Source organism: Pichia kudriavzevii, chromosome 1 (assembly GCF_003054445.1).
Source record: "Pichia kudriavzevii chromosome 1, complete sequence".
NCBI lineage: Eukaryota > Fungi > Ascomycota > Pichiomycetes > Pichiales > Pichiaceae > Pichia > Pichia kudriavzevii.
In genome coordinates this window covers 826,316-846,591 of record NC_042506.1, presented here as the reverse complement: position 1 = coordinate 846,591, position 20,276 = coordinate 826,316, and the positions used below count along the sequence as shown (strand labels likewise).

General features: G+C 39.0%; 11 protein-coding genes across 11 annotated transcripts; 6 read left to right on the top strand and 5 right to left on the bottom strand.

The window, feature by feature from the left end:
- Nucleotides 1-412: 412 nt before the first annotated feature.
- On the bottom strand, nucleotides 413-1,057 carry C5L36_0A03780 (uncharacterized protein; the record flags this gene model as incomplete). Its single annotated transcript, XM_029463395.1, has 1 exon — nucleotides 413-1,057. One exon carries the CDS (start codon nucleotides 1,055-1,057, stop codon nucleotides 413-415), a length of 645 nt encoding a protein of 214 aa, XP_029319255.1.
- Nucleotides 1,058-1,340: 283 nt separating this feature from the next.
- Nucleotides 1,341-3,758, bottom strand: C5L36_0A03770 (uncharacterized protein; the record flags this gene model as incomplete). The annotated part of the gene is made up of 1 exon (XM_029463394.1): nucleotides 1,341-3,758. One exon carries the CDS (start codon nucleotides 3,756-3,758, stop codon nucleotides 1,341-1,343), a length of 2,418 nt encoding a protein of 805 aa, XP_029319254.1.
- A 436-nt stretch (nucleotides 3,759-4,194) lies between these two features.
- On the bottom strand, nucleotides 4,195-4,587 carry C5L36_0A03760 (uncharacterized protein; the record flags this gene model as incomplete). The annotated part of the gene is made up of 1 exon (XM_029463393.1): nucleotides 4,195-4,587. The coding sequence occupies one exon, from the start codon at nucleotides 4,585-4,587 to the stop codon at nucleotides 4,195-4,197; it is 393 nt and encodes a 130-aa protein (XP_029319253.1).
- Nucleotides 4,588-5,245: 658 nt separating this feature from the next.
- On the top strand, nucleotides 5,246-5,641 carry C5L36_0A03750 (uncharacterized protein; the record flags this gene model as incomplete). The annotated part of the gene is made up of 1 exon (XM_029463392.1): nucleotides 5,246-5,641. One exon carries the CDS (start codon nucleotides 5,246-5,248, stop codon nucleotides 5,639-5,641), a length of 396 nt encoding a protein of 131 aa, XP_029319252.1.
- Nucleotides 5,642-6,865: 1,224 nt separating this feature from the next.
- On the bottom strand, nucleotides 6,866-7,822 carry C5L36_0A03740 (uncharacterized protein; the record flags this gene model as incomplete). The annotated part of the gene is made up of 1 exon (XM_029463391.1): nucleotides 6,866-7,822. The coding sequence occupies one exon, from the start codon at nucleotides 7,820-7,822 to the stop codon at nucleotides 6,866-6,868; it is 957 nt and encodes a 318-aa protein (XP_029319251.1).
- Nucleotides 7,823-8,096: 274 nt separating this feature from the next.
- Nucleotides 8,097-8,633, bottom strand: C5L36_0A03730 (uncharacterized protein; the record flags this gene model as incomplete). The annotated part of the gene is made up of 1 exon (XM_029463390.1): nucleotides 8,097-8,633. One exon carries the CDS (start codon nucleotides 8,631-8,633, stop codon nucleotides 8,097-8,099), a length of 537 nt encoding a protein of 178 aa, XP_029319250.1.
- Nucleotides 8,634-10,327: 1,694 nt separating this feature from the next.
- Nucleotides 10,328-11,005, top strand: C5L36_0A03720 (uncharacterized protein; the record flags this gene model as incomplete). Its single annotated transcript, XM_029463389.1, has 1 exon — nucleotides 10,328-11,005. One exon carries the CDS (start codon nucleotides 10,328-10,330, stop codon nucleotides 11,003-11,005), a length of 678 nt encoding a protein of 225 aa, XP_029319249.1.
- Nucleotides 11,006-12,105: 1,100 nt separating this feature from the next.
- C5L36_0A03710 (uncharacterized protein) lies at nucleotides 12,106-12,771 on the top strand (the record flags this gene model as incomplete). The annotated part of the gene is made up of 1 exon (XM_029463388.1): nucleotides 12,106-12,771. The coding sequence occupies one exon, from the start codon at nucleotides 12,106-12,108 to the stop codon at nucleotides 12,769-12,771; it is 666 nt and encodes a 221-aa protein (XP_029319248.1).
- Nucleotides 12,772-13,057: 286 nt separating this feature from the next.
- C5L36_0A03700 (uncharacterized protein) lies at nucleotides 13,058-15,655 on the top strand (the record flags this gene model as incomplete). Its single annotated transcript, XM_029463387.1, has 1 exon — nucleotides 13,058-15,655. The coding sequence occupies one exon, from the start codon at nucleotides 13,058-13,060 to the stop codon at nucleotides 15,653-15,655; it is 2,598 nt and encodes an 865-aa protein (XP_029319247.1).
- Nucleotides 15,656-15,936: 281 nt separating this feature from the next.
- Nucleotides 15,937-16,605, top strand: C5L36_0A03690 (uncharacterized protein; the record flags this gene model as incomplete). The annotated part of the gene is made up of 2 exons (XM_029463386.1): nucleotides 15,937-15,993; nucleotides 16,147-16,605. The coding sequence occupies 2 exons, from the start codon at nucleotides 15,937-15,939 to the stop codon at nucleotides 16,603-16,605; spliced, it is 516 nt and encodes a 171-aa protein (XP_029319246.1).
- Nucleotides 16,606-18,365: 1,760 nt separating this feature from the next.
- Nucleotides 18,366-19,985, top strand: C5L36_0A03680 (uncharacterized protein; the record flags this gene model as incomplete). Its single annotated transcript, XM_029463385.1, has 1 exon — nucleotides 18,366-19,985. The coding sequence occupies one exon, from the start codon at nucleotides 18,366-18,368 to the stop codon at nucleotides 19,983-19,985; it is 1,620 nt and encodes a 539-aa protein (XP_029319245.1).
- Between the last annotated feature and the right edge of the window lie 291 nt (nucleotides 19,986-20,276).

The following is a 20,276-nucleotide window of genomic DNA, read 5'->3' as shown; positions in this document are numbered from 1 at the left end:
CTCTCCCCCTAGATTAACAACGTCGCGGAAAAGAATATGTGTAAATGGAAACACTCTCGGTTAAAGCACTAGCCAAGGTGTTGAATTTGATGACAGTGGTCAACTGAAGAAGGTCAAGGGGATGAGGGTGAGGAGTGGGGGAAGCTGACGCATTGAAGAGTAGATTATGCCTTGAATATGTAGCTGGGTTATCTAGAATACACTAGCATACTGGGCCATGTCACTTTAACGGTGCTGCCATTTTAGGTGCTTGTGCTTTGCGTGAAATCCACTCTATTGGAGAGACTGTATGGGAGAGGCTGTATGTGTGTCCATTGGGCTCTTTGGTGGTCTGCCAAGACTGGTGTACATTGTGGTATTTTACCGTGGGTTACCTAAGTTCTAGTTATATAAATTTGGTTTACACATGTATTTATAGTTCGTCTTTAGCTTTTGGTTCAGTTTCGTGCTCAGCAATGTCTTCGATTGCACCACAATCTGCAATGACAATTGGTTCCTTTGGCTTGTCCCCGTAACCGGTCTTTGAGTTTTCAATGGCTTGGACAACGTCAAAACCTTCAACAACAGTACCAAAGACAACATGTCTGCCATCCAACCATGGAGTTTTGACGGTGGTAATGAAGAATTGAGAACCATTGGTGTTCTTGCCTGCATTGGCCATTGAAAGCATGCCCGGTCTATCATGCTTTAGTTTAAAGTTTTCATCAGGGAACTTTGAGCCATAGATCGACTTACCACCGGTACCGTTATGGTTGGTGAAATCACCACCTTGAATCATAAAGTTCTTGATCACCCTATGGAAAGAAGAGCCCTTGTAACCAAATTTTGGGTCGTCTGAGATCGAGAGCTTGTAGAAGTTTTCAACGGTCTTTGGGACAACGTCGCCAAACAAACCAATAACAACTCTGCCTAGTGGTTCGTCGCCTTTGGTGATGTCGAAATAAACTTTGTGGGTGATTTCAGGTAATTCTGCTAATTCACCGGAGGCATTTGATTGGGAAATCAAAAGGAAGAATGCAGCTATAATGGCAAAGACAGATGCAAGTAATTTCATCATGTGTTGTCGTCTGGAAATGACCTGTTCAATTGAAGAAGCGTGCAGTGGCAACAGCTCAGAGTAAATCTCTACAAATGAAATTTGCGTGGTTCTCCCTCAGTTGGAGAAATTGCCAAAAAGACCGAAAAGTACAAACTGAGAAACCGAAAAGTTTCACTCTAGCAAGCACCTGATTCAGCCACTGGAGAACGCATATTAGATTTATTAGAAAATGGTCTACAATTGAGTATACATATACATATATATATAAATGTGTTTGTGTGTGTTTACAGTAATCACGGATTCAGATCACAAGCCTATCAATGGTATAAGTGGAAGATCTGGTCTTTTTCTTAGAGCCTTGACTTTCTGTTCCAACTTTGAGTATCATGTCCAGCTTGCTTAGGCCAACTTCTATACTCTGCTCGCCGTTTTCATGGGCTTCAGACTTCTTTTTATCCTTTCTTTTGTATTTCTTTGAGGATTTAGAGGCCTTACCTTGTTTCGACGCTTCTGCATTAGTCAGACATTGGTTCACCAGTGTCAATAGTTGTGTATCCTCAATTAAAGAGTCCACCTTCAATTGTGTTTGCTTTATCAATTTAGACAATTGGTGGTCATCATTTGAATAATGTAAACTCAATATTAAGCCATTGGAATCTATAAATGAATTCAAGACTTCAAATCCGAAGTTCAATTTGATAATCTTGTTGATGATCCTATCCAAATTAAAGGAGTCCTTCTTGCCAACGTGGGATTGTTGTCTCATAATCTTCATGGTTTCCTTGGTAATCTCCTCCCCTGAAAACTCGTCGTTCAATCTCGTCATGATGTCTTTAAAGATCTCATCATTTTCACAGCTGCTTAGTTCCATTATGAAATCCCCACAAGGAATATTGGCGCATGTAACAATGGCCTGTCTTTGTAATCTTGGAAGAGGCTCTAATAATCTTAATAAACCGTGTGAATATTTTATCGGAAAGAGGGGATGTGTGAGAATATACGTTAATCCGTATTCCGGTATTGAGTCTTCATTAGATACGTCCAATGTTATTGTGTCGGTCTTTATGTCATGCTCAAACAAAAGCAACGTTAATTGTGTGAAAAACTTAGGGTCAACAAATCTATCCTTTTCATACTCATAAGCTTTAAACTCACCATCTTCAAACAATTCCCCAAATGGTTTATTCTTTAGATATGAGACGATGCTATTCTCAAGCAACCTCACGTCACCTGAGTTCTTGATTTCAACTAGTTTAGAGTATACCTCACCCAATTCATCGTTAGATTGATTGATTTGAGAATTTAATTTCTCAGCCTCCGATTTGTTGACACCACTATGCTGCTGATCTTGTTTGGTGAAGTAGCTGGTGAAACTAGTAAATTGGTCGGATTGAGAATCGTCGACGCTTGGCAAAGAAACTAGTGCGTCTCTTAGTTTACCTAAACCAACATCTATGGAGACATGTTGAATTTGAGAGTAATTTTCTTTTGTATTTTTCAATATTAATAAGGCAAACGTTTTCTTAGATTTGAGTGTATTACCATTAACGCTTGGAACATTTAGAAGAACCGCATCCCTAGGGGGTTTCAAATTATCTGTGTCTTTAGATCTAGAGTATAAATCTAAAGATGACAAGAGCGCTTCATATTGGATGTCTATCAACGCAACAGTACTACCCTTGGTAACTAGAATCCGATTACTCGATGCACATGCAACCGAAGTTGGAGAATCTTTCCGTTCATGTTTGAAAACGCCGCCAATTTCGATTCTATGTCCATTATTTACAAACGGCAAATCATATGCTTTGATAGTCAATTTTGGTTCATTTTCAAGAATAATCAATTTCCCAGATATATCATAGGTAATGTGGATATTGTTAACATCATTTAATGAGTCGATTGTAGATTTTGAGATTTCTAAGATTTCGTCATCGTTAATTGAAAAGACAGATACATCAATTGAACTCTGAGATTCAGTTTTCTCTGCTGTAATCAACAAATAGTCGATTTTATCATTGCGTGAGTTAACCTTCAATTCTTCAGGTTTAATAAATTGATGAAATATGACAGATGCCTTGTTTCTAGAAGATTCGGCTTTTCTTTTAAATATAGGATTCTCATCGTCACCACTGTCAACTGAGAATTTGTAAACCGAAATTGTACCATTTGAAGATACTGAATAGACGTACTTCGAGTTCTTGGAGAATTTCAAGCCAGCAATTTTATCATCTACGTTGATTGATCTATCTTTGACCTCTTTTATATGCTCCATTTCATTTGATTGTTTGTCTTCTTCATTAACTGTAGACAAGGAACTACTTTGATTTTCATCATCGAGACTACTGGACTTCTTTTCCTCAGTCCCATAAGAGATAAACCTCAGTTTGTTAGCTTTCCTTTCGTTGATACCAACTGCAAATATTTTACCATCTGTTACCTGATGATTATGTTGAAACTTTTGATTATCACTGATTTCTTCGAAATCAAACGAATCCATTGACGTGACTATGGTCTGTGGAGATAAAGCATAGGACCAGATCATTTTAGGTGATGGGCGAGTTATAAACGTTGCAAGGTATGAACCACTTATTGCAACATCAAAACTATTTGAATTTGCATCCTTTATTTGAGATGAGACACAAGATTTGAAAACGTCTGTCTTTGGAGGTAGCCTTGGCAAACTGTTAACCACAAATGGGTCATAAATTATCGACGACATGTTTTATGGCTTACTTAAGATAGTGAGATCTTAAATATTCCGTCAAGGGGGGCCTCTATCTTGTCAATTCAACTTGTATATTTCTAAAGTGCAGAATGAAAAACTTTAGTAGGTCTTTAGATGCAAAAAATTTTTAGCCTGTCAAATTACCGAATGGGGAAATGGATCGTGTGCACGGATGTTCTCGTAAAAAAAATCAGGGGAAAACATTAGGGGGATTAGATATCCAGGACATCTAAAAGGTGTTTACGTTACTAAAAGCACCGTCAGTGTACCAGCCACATATACTATCGACTTAGGGAAATAGTCTGAATAAGGTTTTCTGAAGCATGAAGCAAAGATCCAAAGTAATCCCAATGATTATTTTATATACTAATATACACCCTAAATAAAATAAAAACAATTTTAGTTAATTTATTTTGACAATAAGACAAGCTTAAGCAGTTGCAGCAGAAGTGTACTTAGTAACAGCTCTGGTACCTTCGGAAACAGCGTGCTTGGATAATTCACCTGGCAAGATCAATCTAACAGCGGTTTGGATTTCTCTTGCAGAAATGGTAGACTTTTTGTTGTAAGCAGCCAACTTTGAAGCTTCAGAAGCAATTCTTTCAAAGATATCGTTGACAAAGGAGTTCATAATGGACATTGCCTTTTGGGAGATACCGGTATCTGGGTGGGTTTGCTTCAAGACCTTGTAGATGTAAGAGGAGTATGTCTCCTTTCTTGCCTTGGTTCTCTTCTTGTTATCAGTTGCTGCTGCTGTCTTCTTGCCTGCTGGTTTCTTCTCAGCTGGAGCCTTGGATGCGACCTTCTCTGCTTTTGGAGCCATTTTTATTTGTATAGTATGTGTTGTTGTGTCTAAAGTATTCTTAGATGCTTAAGGGAAGTATAACAATACAGAAATAATTGATGATTGAGGTAATGATAAAAATGTGGGAAACTAGTCTCTTTATATAACACAAACTTGAAAACCCATTTCATACTCTAGTGAAAACTAGAGTCTATAAAAAATCAACAGATGCCAGATGGTACCGCGTTACTAACGATTTGCGATTTACTTTGCCCATAGAATTTGGCGCGAGATATTTTTCCTTCAACTATTGCCACATTCTTAATCATTTTACACCCTCGAGTGGCGGTACTAAAATTACGACTTCTAGTGTAATTTTGGTACCGCGCGCCACCGTGGTCAAATTAATTGTTCTTTTTTTTTTCCCCCCCCTCTAATTCTTTCTTTTGGCGCGCTTAACGTCCTGGTTAACTAATATTATTGGCATGACCGTTCTGAGAACTACGCTGGAGGTCTGGTACTTCCGCGGTACTGCGTTTCCTGATTTCTCAAAGATTGTTGATGTAGATGGAACAAGTTGATATAAATATACGGGTATCTCCCAAATGATGAAGATAATTCAAGTGAAGTTAATTATTGTTTATATTTTCTTCTTCTTTATCATCAAACAAATAAATAATAAATCAAATCAATTACAATGTCCGGTGGTAAAGGTGGTAAAGCAGGTTCCTCTGAAAAAGTTTCAACTTCTAGATCCGCAAAGGCGGGTTTAACTTTCCCAGTTGGTAGAGTCCACAGATTATTAAGAAAGGGTAACTATGCACAAAGAATCGGTTCTGGTGCACCAGTTTACATGACTGCTGTTTTGGAATATTTAGCTGCAGAAATTTTGGAATTAGCAGGTAATGCAGCAAGAGACAACAAAAAGACCAGAATTATCCCAAGACATTTACAATTAGCAATTAGAAACGATGAAGAATTGAACAAGTTATTAGGTCACGTTACTATTGCTCAAGGTGGTGTCTTACCAAACATTCACCAATCCTTGTTACCAAAGAAGTCTGCAAAGGCTAAGGCTTCTCAAGAATTATAAATCCAATAAGATACATATTTTTTGGGATCAATGTATATGGGTATAATTTGTATATTAGTTTAAAATTAGTTTTATTTTAAAAATGAAAATTCAAACACTTAATTTGGAATTCCCAATTATGTGGAATTGATATCTTAAACGTCGCTAGTCAAATGTATATAAAACTAAGCCAAGGTTTCCACCTCTATGGAATTGATGTCTCAGTTAGAACAATATTGTTGGCTTCTATCTGGCCATAGTTCTACAAAAAAAAAAATCTATATTTATATATCTGTAAAATGGCAATTCACACTGAAGAACGCCTTCAACTGTAATTCCCTAATCTTAGTCAGGGCATTTTCAACCTGCAATCCTGGCTCGGTCACTTGGAAACCATAGTGTACCACTACCGACTCGTTCGTCACTGTTCAAGGATGCAACAGAATGACTAAGCTATTGCATTCACTATATACAAATGTTCACTATGGAGGAGGGGAAAATAAAAGAAAAAAACAAGATCCCCTTTCTTGATTGAAGATTAATAATCCCATTCTTTTCTGGCCTTCAATTTCACAATTTTGATTGGAAAAAAAGGAGGCAACAATTAACTGACTAACTAGTTTAAATAGAAACCAAAGGCACAAGTTGCCTTCCCACCAGGTCAAGTTGCCACCACCTCTTTCTTCCTTTTCCTTTTCTACTTCTTTTTCTTCTTCCTTTCTTCTCTAGTGTCTTTATAAAAGTAACATACCTCATCCGATATATTCAAGAAACAAAACTTAAACCTAACCAAATGCCAATTAGAAGAATCCTTAATTTCTTGAGAGAGCAATCGGAAGCCTTCCCAAAGAGATTTGGCAATAACGATAAGACACAAACGTCTGCACCTACAAAAGGTGGTACAGAAACCGCCACTGGTGTTGAAAAGAATGTAGATGCTCCTAAAGTCACAGAGCAACAACCAATGGCTGAGCCAAGCTCTTGATGTTCTCCGTTGGATGTTTTCTTTTAGTCACTCAAGTCTTTTCCCTTGTTTTATTTTTCTATTACCCTTTTCCAAAATAATTACAAGTACTTGGTTGATAAGTCATATTTTCAGCTATGTTTCCCCTTTGCTCAACTTTTATCATTGTATTTTTAATTCTTTCAAAATTGAGATATTTCCTTTTTTTTCTGTATATCTGAATATATAGTTCCTTTTTTCCCTTGCACACATATACAAGATAATATTCTTTTTTTTTTTAGCTAACTCACATAATCCCATACGCACAACTCACCATCCAAAGATACAGATACCAGAAACTGTCCGTTATTAAAGCTGTCTGTGTTCATTATAGGAGAAGACTTTCCACTTGCTTCTAAAGTAAAAAGAATCTCCTGTGATTGCAAGTCCCAAAAGACAAGATTGCCCCTTTCGTCACCGGAGTTTATCATCAACTCATTGTTAAAAGTAATGAAGTTAGTCCCCAAGGAGAATTTCTCAGCAACTGGAGAATTGTTTATGCCCTTGTAGGTTTTGACCACTTTGTTGTTCATATAATCCCACAATCTCAAAACACCATCCAGCGAGCTCGACAATACGAATTTTGAATTAGGTGAGAACTTGACATAGCTTATCGGGAACGATGAGCCTTCTTTATCATAGATCAAGGTTTTCAAGCATCCTCCTGTTTCGGTATCGAAAAGTCTAATCAGCCCGTCGTAAGACCCACTGACTATAATGGTATCATCAAAACTCAAATCAATTGAGGAAACTGGATCTGAATGGGCACTCAACGTACGCATACTTTCCCCTCTCTTGCAGTCCCAAACCCTGATGTTTTCGTCTGATGAACCACTGATCAAAATCCTCGATCTTTTATCGAATTGTAAACAAGTGATATGATAAGTATGGTTTTTCAGCAACTTCAATGTTTCTTCAAACTTCAGATCCCATATACGAATTGTCAAATCATCTGAACCAGAAGCCAGGTATTCATTGTTGGCACTAAATGCTATGTCCGATATCCCGTCGTTGTGGCCCCGCAAAGTAGTTAAGAGTTCACCTGTCTGAGATGACCAAATCTTGATTGATCCTGCGGAACAACATGTTGCAAATTTTAAACCGTCTGGTGAAAACTTAACAGTTGACACAAGTGATCCGTCATGTATATCTTTGAGACTATATCGAAGTTTGTACTTTGCAGGCGTGGCAACAGGCATGATTGTTACCGCTTAACAAGCCGAACAAAGAAAATGTTTAAAACCAAATATACACAGTAACAACGTCAACGTACAGTCTAAAGGTAACTGATGGAATTTTCCCCATTAGTATACCTGAGGAAAAAAAAACCAATGTAGAAAACACTATTTTCGATCAGCTACGCGGCATCACGTGACATGCGTGGAGAATTTAATTTTAGGGTAAGTTATCGGTTGTACAAGGAGGTACACGACTTTGTTGTAAAATATCGTATTCTTTACATATGTGCGTCAGCTACCTAAACTGCTTTGCAGTTTCATTCATTGCTGATTCGTAGTCAGGCGGCAAGTCTGTGTTTGGATCTACTTCTTCGTCATTGGCTATAGTACCGTAATTGGCTTGACCTAGAGGAGATGGTATATAATTTGACTGAGGAATTGGTGAAGACAGAGGACTTGGGTTTTGGTTGTTAATATCATTGTTGTTCTTGCTATGGACTGAATTCAAGCTCTCTGCAAACGGTTCTGGATGTGTAAACCTGATTCTCGTCTGATCCGGTCTTTTATTGACAACGACACTTGAGGAAGGTTGTGGGGTCACAATGAAGATCTGTCTCTCCTCATCATCAATGACAACATATGGGTCACTTAGGATGATATACCATGCATGTATCATGCCTGGAACCCATCCAAGTGTGCATAGACATATATTTATCAACAGATCACAAGAACATAGGCCTCTCTTGATGCACACTGGTAGTGGGGGGAAGAAAACAGCTAGTATTACCAAGATGCAATCGCAACACAGGATATCGCAACAGCAGAAACACATTTTGCTGTGATGTATTCGAAGGGGGGGATAATGTGATGGGAGACTGGAAGCGGAAGGGGAAAACGGCACAGATAAAGAGTCTTTGATAGAGATGGCAAATGGCACCGTATATAGACAATGAAGAAAATACAATGATTCTGTATAGATTAGGGGACAATTAATGATATCACGGTATGCCGATTGTGCGCCAGTGAGGCCAAGAAAAACATAAAATAAGAAATAAAAAATAAAAAATAAAAAATAAAAATGGTTTATTCTCTTTAGTGTTTTATGGAGACACGATCCATAGTGAAGGAAGGTGGACACACATTGTGTTGAAAATAACGACCAATGAATAGAGGAACAACCGAGAGGGGCGCCAGAAGAAGGGTAAGTAAAGAGGGCGACCAAAGTAGATGGAATGCAGAAGCTGGACAAAGAACACGACAAAAGAGAGGGGGGAAATAAGAAGCATCTGATACAAACGACCGAAGTTTGGAGGAGGGTGTTGACCTCTACATATTAGTAGCAGCAACACTTGTAAATCAACCAATGAAACTGCCTCGCTAGTCCAGCGTTGTTTTCTAGTATATTCTGATAGATAATATTGTCTATATAGGAATAATGTGGGTAAGTATGGTTTAGTGGGTATGGCTACAATTAACAACTAAAACCCAAAGAGGTGGAAATCGTGCCCCCCTCCCAATAAAATTATGCTTAGTTTGCTGAGCCTCAATTTCTCTTCTTTTGAAGATTTTAAGAGCTTCTCTAAATAATAGAGGGGAAACCAAAATAGTAAAATGGGAAACTATGAACCAATGCGAGAACTAGAACGATAACTCTTGTTAGAAGGAAAGGAGGAGGAAGAAAACGGTTCCTAGAGAAGGCAAACACGAGACGGAAAAGAAGAAACGAGAAATCTTGGGCACGGCACCCCGTAAGGTTAAAATTATGTTTTCTTCTCGGGAGTTCCGGTGTATTTGACCTTGAACATGCACGGGCACGTAAATAAAGATGCATTATTGCGCACTGCCGCCGGAAAGGTGTTGTTTTGTCACGCGTTCCGCCGGAACGCTGCCTGTTTTCTAAGCGGGGACTAGAAGGGGCCATGCAAGGCGCTGATGAGCAACGTCTCCTTCGGCCCCGGGAGCTTAATGTGAGCGAGCAATGCTTCTCTGAAATCGGCAATTAAAGCCATAGTAAGGACCATGTCAAACCGATAATACTTACAAAGAGGGCCGAGATGCCGACGGGAAGTTGGGTTTGAGTTCTATTCCGGGGGAGTTTAAGGCGTAAGCGAGAAACTGAAAATGGTGAAGCTAATGAGAAATCTCCCTGTGACAGGTTGAGAGATATTAGTTGGGTATGGCGTGCATGGAAATATACAATAGAACCGGGCCAATAATTGACTATTATTCCCAATTGTTCAAATTTAAGGACATTGTTTACCTATAAGAGGCTTACAGTGGAGAATAAATTTAAATAAGCTTGGAAATGCCCTGTTTTCTTGTGTAGATGGTTTGTCTTCAAGACTTGCTACATTTCCACTTGTCCTATTGGTTCATAAATATATAAATATATATATATATACATATATATACATATATTTATATTTATATCATCTACTTGCACGGCTCTTTAAACAGGATTACACTTTTTTTTTACTCTTTTTTATTTGAAACTCTAGTGAAACCAAACTCCCCAATCCAACATCAATGTATCTACATCACATCAATTACTTCCACAACAACTATAACAGCTACCAACCATTGCCAACACCCATGTACTCGGTCCCGCCAACACCTCTCTCCTTGAAGGACGAGGTGAAACAGTCACACTTCTCCCAACCATTCCAATGCCAGCATCCCTGTCAAGAAGGTCCCGACCAGAATGTGCGGCCGTTCTATCTATACAAGGGGTTGGACCCCCAACGGGAGGAGCAGTTCAAGATATATCCTGTGAGCAACGGACCTAACGCCGTCCTCGGTGCCAATGTCAATAGAAGTGATGCTGTCATGGCAGCAGCAGCTCCTCCTTCTCCTTCCACCTCGACATCTTCGGAATCAGACGACGAAAGCAGTGTCTTGGACAATGAACTCATTAAGGAAATCAAAGATTCAGCTACAGATAAACTCAAGTACAAATGTAACTATCCTGGGTGTCGGTACAAAGGCACGTTTTTGTCGAAAGATTACATCCGCAGACATATTAGAGAACAGCATAAACGTGAGAGAGAACACGTATGTCAAGGATTCCATTCGAACGGCGAGATGTGGGGGTGCAACAAACGGTTCAGTCGTCCATACCAATTGATCAACCACTGGAGAGGACAAAGATCGTTGAAAAGATGCGGTGTTCCCGAATCAGAACTAAGAAGATGCGGCGTGCTATAGAGGAACAGGTCAAACAGTAAGTTCCTTGGCCGCCACTTGACCATATTCAACAAAGCAATACTAATCGAACTCAAAATACTCAAAATAATTCACAAAATAGTTCACAAGATAATACTCAAAATAATACTCAAAAACTACAATCCCTTTGAGACTGAACGTCTACTATAACTAAAAAGACACGTCTTTACGAACATGATGTTGATCGTCCTTGTTCCAATTTCGCTCCAGACTATGTCTACTATATATATATATCACCATTTACCCACCTATATACCATCCAACTCTTTACTATACCTTCACTGAAATATTGAGAGAGCAATAACAATCAGAATAACACCAAGTGGACACTCGGTGTTATTGCAACATCACTAACGGGCGTGGCAAATTACACTTTGGGGTGACCATGCACCATGGTTTTTCCGTATAGCTTGCCTCTCCCTCTATTGTCGCCATTCCCTTATAGTCATGGTTAACTGCAACCGTTTCCCACACAATTGTCCCCCATCTATTGCGCATTTAGAGGATACGGACCGCTCCTACAATAATATTCATGTCCCGAATGCGTGCTTTTTTTTTCTTGCCCAGCATCTATGCATTTTTCCTGTCCGACACGGGGCTGGGACGCCTGTTGAGGCTGCTATTTTGCGGATTTCGGGCGCTTTGGGGGCAAATTTTCGTTCTTCCTTTCCCACTGATACTATTGTTTTCGCGAGAGAAACTGGGCAATTCAGGGCCATCCCAGTACCTTTTCCCTCGGAATTGCATCTCCGTAAAAAAAAAACTTTAACTGCAGGAGGAAAAAGAGCGGAGAAGGAGGGGGGGAGGGGGAAGACATTAGAGTCTCTATGACGTAGTGCGACATTTCGGCATGTCGTCCCATGACATGCCGTGTTTTTTGTATGCTGATCTACGAGGGTGGTGTTTGTGACCCATCACTGTTTCATATGTCAATTAATTAAGGTGTAAGATTGATGTGTCAGTTAGTGATGTGTCAGTTAAAGGCAAGTCAGCTCATTCTATCATGAAACCGCGTTTCTTTTATAAATGGAGTGGTATAGATGCACCAGTAGAAGTATTAGGACAATGTTTATCATGTAATAATGATTAAAACAAGTAGTTACAATTGGATAATGAAAGGAACAGACAAAGAGGTAGAGCAGTGGGAAAAGATTGATCCAATTGCTTCCATTCGTGTGCTGTCTCCAGTTCCATCAAAAGGATCTCTTCCTCGCAAGATATACTGCAACACAAAAGTCAAGCTATACAATGTCGGTGATTGGTATGGTCTTAACCAGTTGGCAGAAACGGCCAGGAAAACTAAGTTTCGGTCAACAAGATCTCCAGGTACACATGGAACGTTTTACAATTGGTTGAAGAGCCGCCTCAACTTGAACGAGCCTACATGTAGCGAGTTTCTATCCAAACATGAGACGTACCTATTCAAAATCAAAAACAAACGTCAGTTTCTTATGTTTCTCAACTCCAAACTTAACGAACTTCATCATGCCAGTGAAAATTCAAGGTTAAACGTTGTTCCACTTCCACCGAATTGTGCAACTAGATGGATTTCGAAATTTCTCAAGCTCGTTTGCATTATCACTTTACTCTTGCTGATCTCATCCATATCAATCCTGCTTTTGTTCCTACATACAGATGTAATTGAGTCTTGTTTCATACACGATGAAGATTACCAATCCCTTGTTAAGATCTTCAAGAAGAAGCTATTTTTGCTATTACAACGAGAAAACATCTCCAATTACTGCTGACCATTTCCAAGACACGTAAATCATTGTTTCATATATATATATATATGTGTGTGTGTGTAAGGTAACATCCAATTACTAGAACTCTATAAGAAGTCTAGAAATGATAGACAACTGGCCGGTAACACGTAGACATAATACCAACCTATGTTACAATGCCCGGATGTTGGCGAAATAGTATGTCTGCACCCTCGAAACCTATAATTTCACCCTAATATTAGTGCTTTCAAATTGGTCGCGTTTGATCGAATTTTCATTCTGAAATGCGGGTCTAAACATTTATACGACCATGAAGGAGAATGACAACATACTGAAGGGAAACAAGAAAAGAACAAAAGAAATAAATCTAGGTGAATACAACAGATATCCATTCATATATACATACGTATATCATAGTCTATGCAGATTTAACCGTCAACTATTAGCCGCATCAATAATGGGATCGTTGAAGACATTCATCAAAGCTGTAAGAAACAGTAAAACTATAGCTGCTGAGCGGGCAGTGATCAGAAAGGAAAGTGCCAAAATTAGATCGTCATTCAGAGACCCACATTTGGATAATGAAAAGAGGCGGAAAAACATCCAAAAGTTGCTATACCTTTATATATTGGGTGAACCAACACAGTTTGGACAGGTGGAATGTTTGAAGTTGATTGCGTCCACCAAGTTTTCTGACAAGAGAATCGGCTATATGGTTGCAATGCTAATAATGGACGAATCTCAAGACATCTTGACGTTATTGACAAATTCGTTAGACATTGACATGAAAAACGCAAATCCGCTAATCATTGGTTTGGCATTAACGGCTCTAGGTAACTTGACAAGTCCAGAATTAGCAAAAGACCTTTATCCAAATGTTGAAAAGTTACTAAACTCTTCCCAATCTTACATCAAGAAAAAGGCAGCATTGGTTGCTAGTAAATTGGTGGAGAAGGATCCAGTTTTATGTGAGGTTTACCTTCCATATCTTGATAATTTACTTAATGAAAAATCGCACGGTGTTTTGTTGGGTACATTGGTTCTAATCAATACCATTTATTTCAACGATAACTCGTGTCATAAACAGCTAGTTCAATATATTCCTAAGATTTTATCCCATATCAAACTTTTACAATCTTCAAGTTACTCACCTGAATATGATGTCAAAGGTATTCCTGATCCGTTTTTGTTTGTCTCGCTATTGAAAACTGTCAGGATTTTACTTTCCTCCTCCAATATCTACTCGAATGACGACATGAAGTACAATAGTGACTATTTATTGGAATCAGTCAATGATGTCCTAACTCAGGTCTGTGCTAAATTCGAAAACACAAAAGGGTCAGGTTATTCGATATTATATGAAGCTGTAAAGACTATCTTTACGATTCAATCGGACTCCTCGTTGAAAGTTTTGGGCGTCAATATATTATCCAAGTTTCTAATCCAAAAGGATAATAACATTAGGTACGTTGCTTTAGACACTTTATTACAGGTCATTGAATATGAGCCATTAGCTGTCCAAAGACATAGAAATACAATTGTTGGATGTTTGCATGATGGCGATATATCGATTCGTCGTAGGGCTTTAGAATTAACATTTGGAATTACAAATCAACAAAATATCAAGTTGTTATTCAAGGAGATTTTGAAATACTTGAAAGTTGAGCAAGACGAGGACTTGAAGCATTATATCACATCCCAAATGACAATTTTGTGCGAGAATTATAATTCCAATGTAGAATGGACCTTAAATACGATGATCTCAATGTTAAACATTGCAGGTAACTACTGTAACGATAATATATTGTCTACAATATTATCGATTATAATGCAGTCCAGTGGTAACCAGGAATTAATCAAGGAAACATTAGTCAGGCTTGTCAAAACTTTTAATTCTGGATTATATGATCAATATGGATTATCGTTAGTCACGGTTTGGTGCTTAGGTGAATACTCAGATCTGATAATTGATAATAACAATGCAGAAATGAATGAATCCAAAATTTTTGATATTATCAATTCAATTCTAGCAGTATCCGATTTTTCCAATGACGATGAGAAGTTGAAGATTAAAATCTATGTGCTAACGGCATGCCTAAAGCTATCAGTGAAATTCAAAATTCCCTCCAATGTTGAGAAGCTGAGAATGATCATCTCAAATGCTTCAAAGGATATCAATCTAGAAATTCAAACAAGAGCTGTCGAGTATCTGAAGATCTTTGGCGAACCAATGACCATCAGGCGAGGCTTATTGGAGAGAATGCCTGCTCCCCCAGTCAAAAAACAAGAAATCACATCTCTGCTAAATAGAACAACATTGTATGGGGAGAATGCAGTAAAAGATACTAATCAAGGCTCCTCAAAAGCATCGAAATCTGGAGATCTATTGTTGGATTTACTTGGTGATGATGATACGAGCAACAAGACTAACTCCAATTCGACACTATCAAAAGGAATTAATGGAAAGGAAAAAGATAATGTTATCGATTTACTAAGTGATATTTTCGGCACAAGCTCCATAAATGCCACTACAAGTAATAACAACGGTAATACCATTGATAGTAAGGAACCGGAATCTCTGGAAGTGTTCAATGACGGCTCAATCCGGGTGGGTTTTATTGTAGAAAAAGTTGCAAGCGGAAGTTGCGAACTTCAAGCAGTTGTCAAGAATATATCTACTAATACCATCACTGGGATCTCAGTCCTCTGCGCTGTTTCAAAGCAACAGAATCTACAATTGTCATCAATTGCAAAGACAACACTAAATGCACAAGATTACACTCCTCTCACCCTAAAAATCACGGGAAAGCCTGGAAGCAAAGTGAAGGTGCGTGTTAAACTAGGATATATCCTAAATGGCAAGGTTGATAGGCAATTTGACTATGTCAACAGCGAAAACACGTTGTAGTTTATCTTGATCTTATGACTTGGCTACTAAATAGTTCAGTAAAACAAATAAATGGAGCCTGAAGAGGCTATAAAATTCATGTATTTAGTCAACTCTAAAAAAATCGCGCGCTATGGTTTTTTTTCCTCATTAGAATTGAAGATTTGTGTGGAAAAAATATACGAAGAATGGACATGAAGAAGACCACAGGGATGTGCATCAAAGTAATGGGATTCTTTCTTTTGTTTTTAATTTTTGTTCCCCTATTCTAGCATACGCCCAATTGAGTAGCACAGACCACAATGGACTTCAAATCTATCCAAACACAAGCACAACAGTACCTAAGCAAAATTGACCAAGTATGTATACAGTGATTTCCTAATTACCCAAAAGTTAGTGGCGAAAGATGGGAAATGGAAAATGGAAAATACGGAGGGAGGGGGGGGAGACAAAGACATCATTGTTCGAATACTAACATTGCAATTCCTTTCGGGGGAGGCATTCTAATATAGCACACTAAGAAGATTGGTGTCTTGGACCAATTTGAACAACAAACCAAACTTCCAAGATCCTATGCCGTTTTAGGTGCAGCGGGTCTTTACATGTTGTTGGTCTTTCTTAATCTTGGTGGAATTGGACAATTGTTAAGTAACTTGGCTGGCTTTGCATTCCCAGGTTACCTGTCGCTGAAGGCATTAAAGACTCAAACCAAGAGTGACGACACCAAATTGCTAACATACTGGGTTGTCTTTGCTGGCTTACAAATCATTGAGTTCTGGTCAAAGACCATTTTATACTGGATTCCAGCATACTTCTTGTTCAAAACCTTGTTTTTGGTTTATATTGCACTTCCAGCAACTAACGGAGCAGAGCTCATCTACACCAAGATCCTTGCGCCAGCAACCGATAGATTTATCACTGTTGATCCAGCATCTGACTTATTGAACAAGGTCCAAGAAAAGACCGAGTAAACGGTGTGCTGAACCAGTTCGAGTTATGATTTGTAGTTGATGACAGTATCTATTATGTTTTGCAAAACATAAAAGATATGTAAAGAAAAAAAAATATGCAAGTTTATACATTTATCCATGTGTTTTATGTATATCGTTTATTCCAAATCTAGTTAACACAAGATCCTAGTAAATACATAAACTACTTGCTCTCCTCCTAGCACCGACGCGTCGCCATCATGGCAGTCGAAGGGGAAATACAGTCAATACGATCCCGGATATTTCCCACTTTGGGTGTCACCTCACAAATGGACAAAGTGCGCGCTCTTCCGTTTCCCCTTTCTGCCTGTTTTTTTTTCCTCTTTGTAGGTATTCGATCTCCGCGAACTGGAAGGTAAAAGGAATTCTGAAAAACCCGACGGCTCACACTGCTGCTGCAACAATTGCCGTTTCTTTTTTCTCGCTAGAACCGCCTGGCGGGAACGCACCCTCAGAAAATTCCCGGCATTGCGGCCATTTAAGCCGTTGCGGCTATTTCAGCCGCATGTCTTTACTAGCATGTTTCCCCCCCTTGTCGATATTACCGGATCAGGAGAGAGCGGCATTTTTTTTTTTTCGTTTCCCCAAAGCACCGGGGAAGCATATATACACATAATGTCCACCCGTTAATAGAGAAACACCTTTAATAATATAACCCTATATTGGCATGCTATTTTTCACCCGGTTGTCTGTGTATGTCCTTAACATAAGATCAGATGTTCACATGCTGAAGAAAAGATCCTTTCCGCCGGGTGTACATACAAGGGTTCCCCAAACGAAGCTCACCCCCACATAGCCAATCGAACTGTACGTACAATGCTCTCCCATGCAGAACTCAGAGAGAATAGCATGAGGGGTGGCGCCGTAGACAGCCGTAGCGTTGCGGAACACATCGAAGAGGAAGAGGGTCTCCGCCATCTGTGTGTATTGACACCTCTATGGATGTACATACATGTGTGGGGATGCGGATGTGGATCTTGATGTGTTCATCCGGACAACCTTCCACCTACACAACTACCCCGCAGAACTAGGTATACAATGCCCTGTGGCTATGATAGGTTCAAAGCCCTCGTCGCAGGCCACTGTATGCTACATCTTGTAATGTGCCATGGATTGGCTCTTCGATAGGTCTCTAGCCATGTGTATCACCTAACACAACCAATTAATCAAATCTTCCACAACATCGACACAAACTGTGGCTCTGGCCCCGAGAGCCTCACATCTACCCCTAACTTGATTACCTTCACCTTATACTGTGGTTATCCTATAATGTGTGCGGCGGCATTTACAAGAGGTGCGGCGGAGTTTCCTTTTCCCGTTTCCCATTTCCCATTACGCATTGCCGCTGCCTGCGTTTTTGGAACGGAGAACTGTGATTCGCGGAAGAGAAACGGTGTTTGTGGACATGTGTAGACAAGACCCATTGTCTCTGTGGGGGGGAACATGACCCCAAGGTGATTCCTCATGTCCGACGTAAGACCTATGAATAACATTGGGGTAATCTGTATTGGTGAGTAATTTTTTCTGGATAATTTTTTCCTCCTGGTAAGTATTGTACTAGTGTATCTGTTGTTGTTTTATTTCCTTTGGAAGTGTATAAAACAAACCAAGTCCCCGCTTTTGTTTTTCTCTCACAACCCTTTAGAGTAAGGATTAGCTTGGTATCTATTTTTTATTTTCGTTGAAACAAGTTTAGTCAGGTGCTTGAAACACAACCAAACAAGTAATAAGTTTGACATAGAATGACTTTACACAAAAATTCCAACGAAGGAGTTCAAGCTTCAGGGTTTGAGCTCCAAGATAATCTGGATGTTCCGCATTCTAATGCATCATTCCAAAGCTTTAAATCCGACGAGGCTGAACAGGCTCACAATAATGAACACTTGATGGAGAAGCCTCAGTTTAATAAGGCAACAATCTCCAACTACTGTAAAACAAGATTTACTGAGTTGTTCCCAACAAAGCAGTCGATGGCTGCCAACAAGCACCTTTTGAATCCTCTTCCTGGTTTAAGAATGATTGGTTTCAAACAATGGCTCTTGATTTTATCTGGGTTCCTTGCATGGACTTGGGATGCCTATGATTTCTTTTCGATTTCTCTAAATACTGTCCAATTGGCTAAGGATTTTGATAAGACAGTCAAGGATATCACCTGGGGTATTACTGTTGTTTTGATGTTGAGATCTGTCGGTGGTTTCTTCTTTGGTTACTTGGGTGATAAGTACGGTAGAAAATGGCCTTTAATTGCAAATCTAATGTGTGTCTGTTTTCTTGAAATCGGTACTGGATTTATCAAAAACTACTCCCAATTCTTGGGTGTTAGGGCTGTTTTCGGTATTATGTTGGGTGGTGTCTATGGTAATGCGGCTGCAACTGCGTTGGATGATTGTCCTGCAGAGGCAAGGGGCTTTATTTCTGGTTTCTTACAACAAGGTTACGCATTTGGTTATTTGTTGGCTGTTGTTTTCAAAAGAGCAATTGCTGATAATTCCCCTCACAGATGGAGAGCAATGTTTTGGTTCGGTGCTGGTGTCTGTTTCTTAATTTGTTGCTTCAGAGCTGTCTTGCCGGAAACTAAGGCTTTCCAAAGAAACAAGGAAATTGAAAGGTATAATGAAGAACATGGTATTCACCAGAGGTCTTTCAAGGAAAAGGCCACTACTTCTTTGAAGATCTACTGGTTGATGATCATTTACATGGTTCTGTTAATGGCTGGTTTCAATTTCATGTCCCATGGTTCTCAAGATTTATATCCAACCTTATTGACTGTTAGATATAATTTTAGTGATAATGCTACAACTGTTACAAACTGTGTTGCAAATATTGGTGCAATCACAGGTGGTATCATTATTGGACATTTCTCGAATTTCATTGGTAGAAGATTGTCGATCATTATCTGCTGTATTATTGGTGGTGCTCTAATTTATCCTTGGGCCTTTGTTGACAATGCAAACATTAATGCAGGAGCTTTCTTTTTACAGTTCTTTGTGCAAGGTGCTTGGGGTGTTGTTCCAGTTCATTTATCCGAATTGGCACCACCTGACTTCAAAGCCTTTGTTGTTGGTATTGCATACCAATTGGGTAATTTGGCATCCTCTGCAAGTTCCACCATTGAAACAACAATTGGTGTGCACTTCCCAATGACTTCTCCAGGTGGTGAACCAATCTTTGATTATGCAAAAGTTATGGCAATTTTCGTTGGCTGTGTCTTTGCATATGTGTTACTTATCACATTTATTGGTCCAGAGAGGAAATCTGTGTCCTTTGAGGAGCCAGTTGATGAGGATATCGAAATCAATGAAAAAATCAAACACAATGAAGAAATCGAGGCTGGCTCTAACTTGGGAACTTCAAGAGCATAATTGTTTCCCTTCGCTTTAACTCCTATCAATAATACATTCAAAACTTAGTATTACTGATGCTGTTACGACTACTAATACTATTGCTACTACCAATACTATTCACTTCTCTATCTATTTTAGATATATATGCATAGTCATTTTTTCTTTTTTTTTTTTGATATCTATACTCTACACTATATCATATTGTATTTCTAGTTAACAATCATTTTCCCCATACATTGACGTCTACAACAAACCACACCCCTGTGGACCTGTTCTATGTAAACAAAAGGGATAACAATGATGTCATTC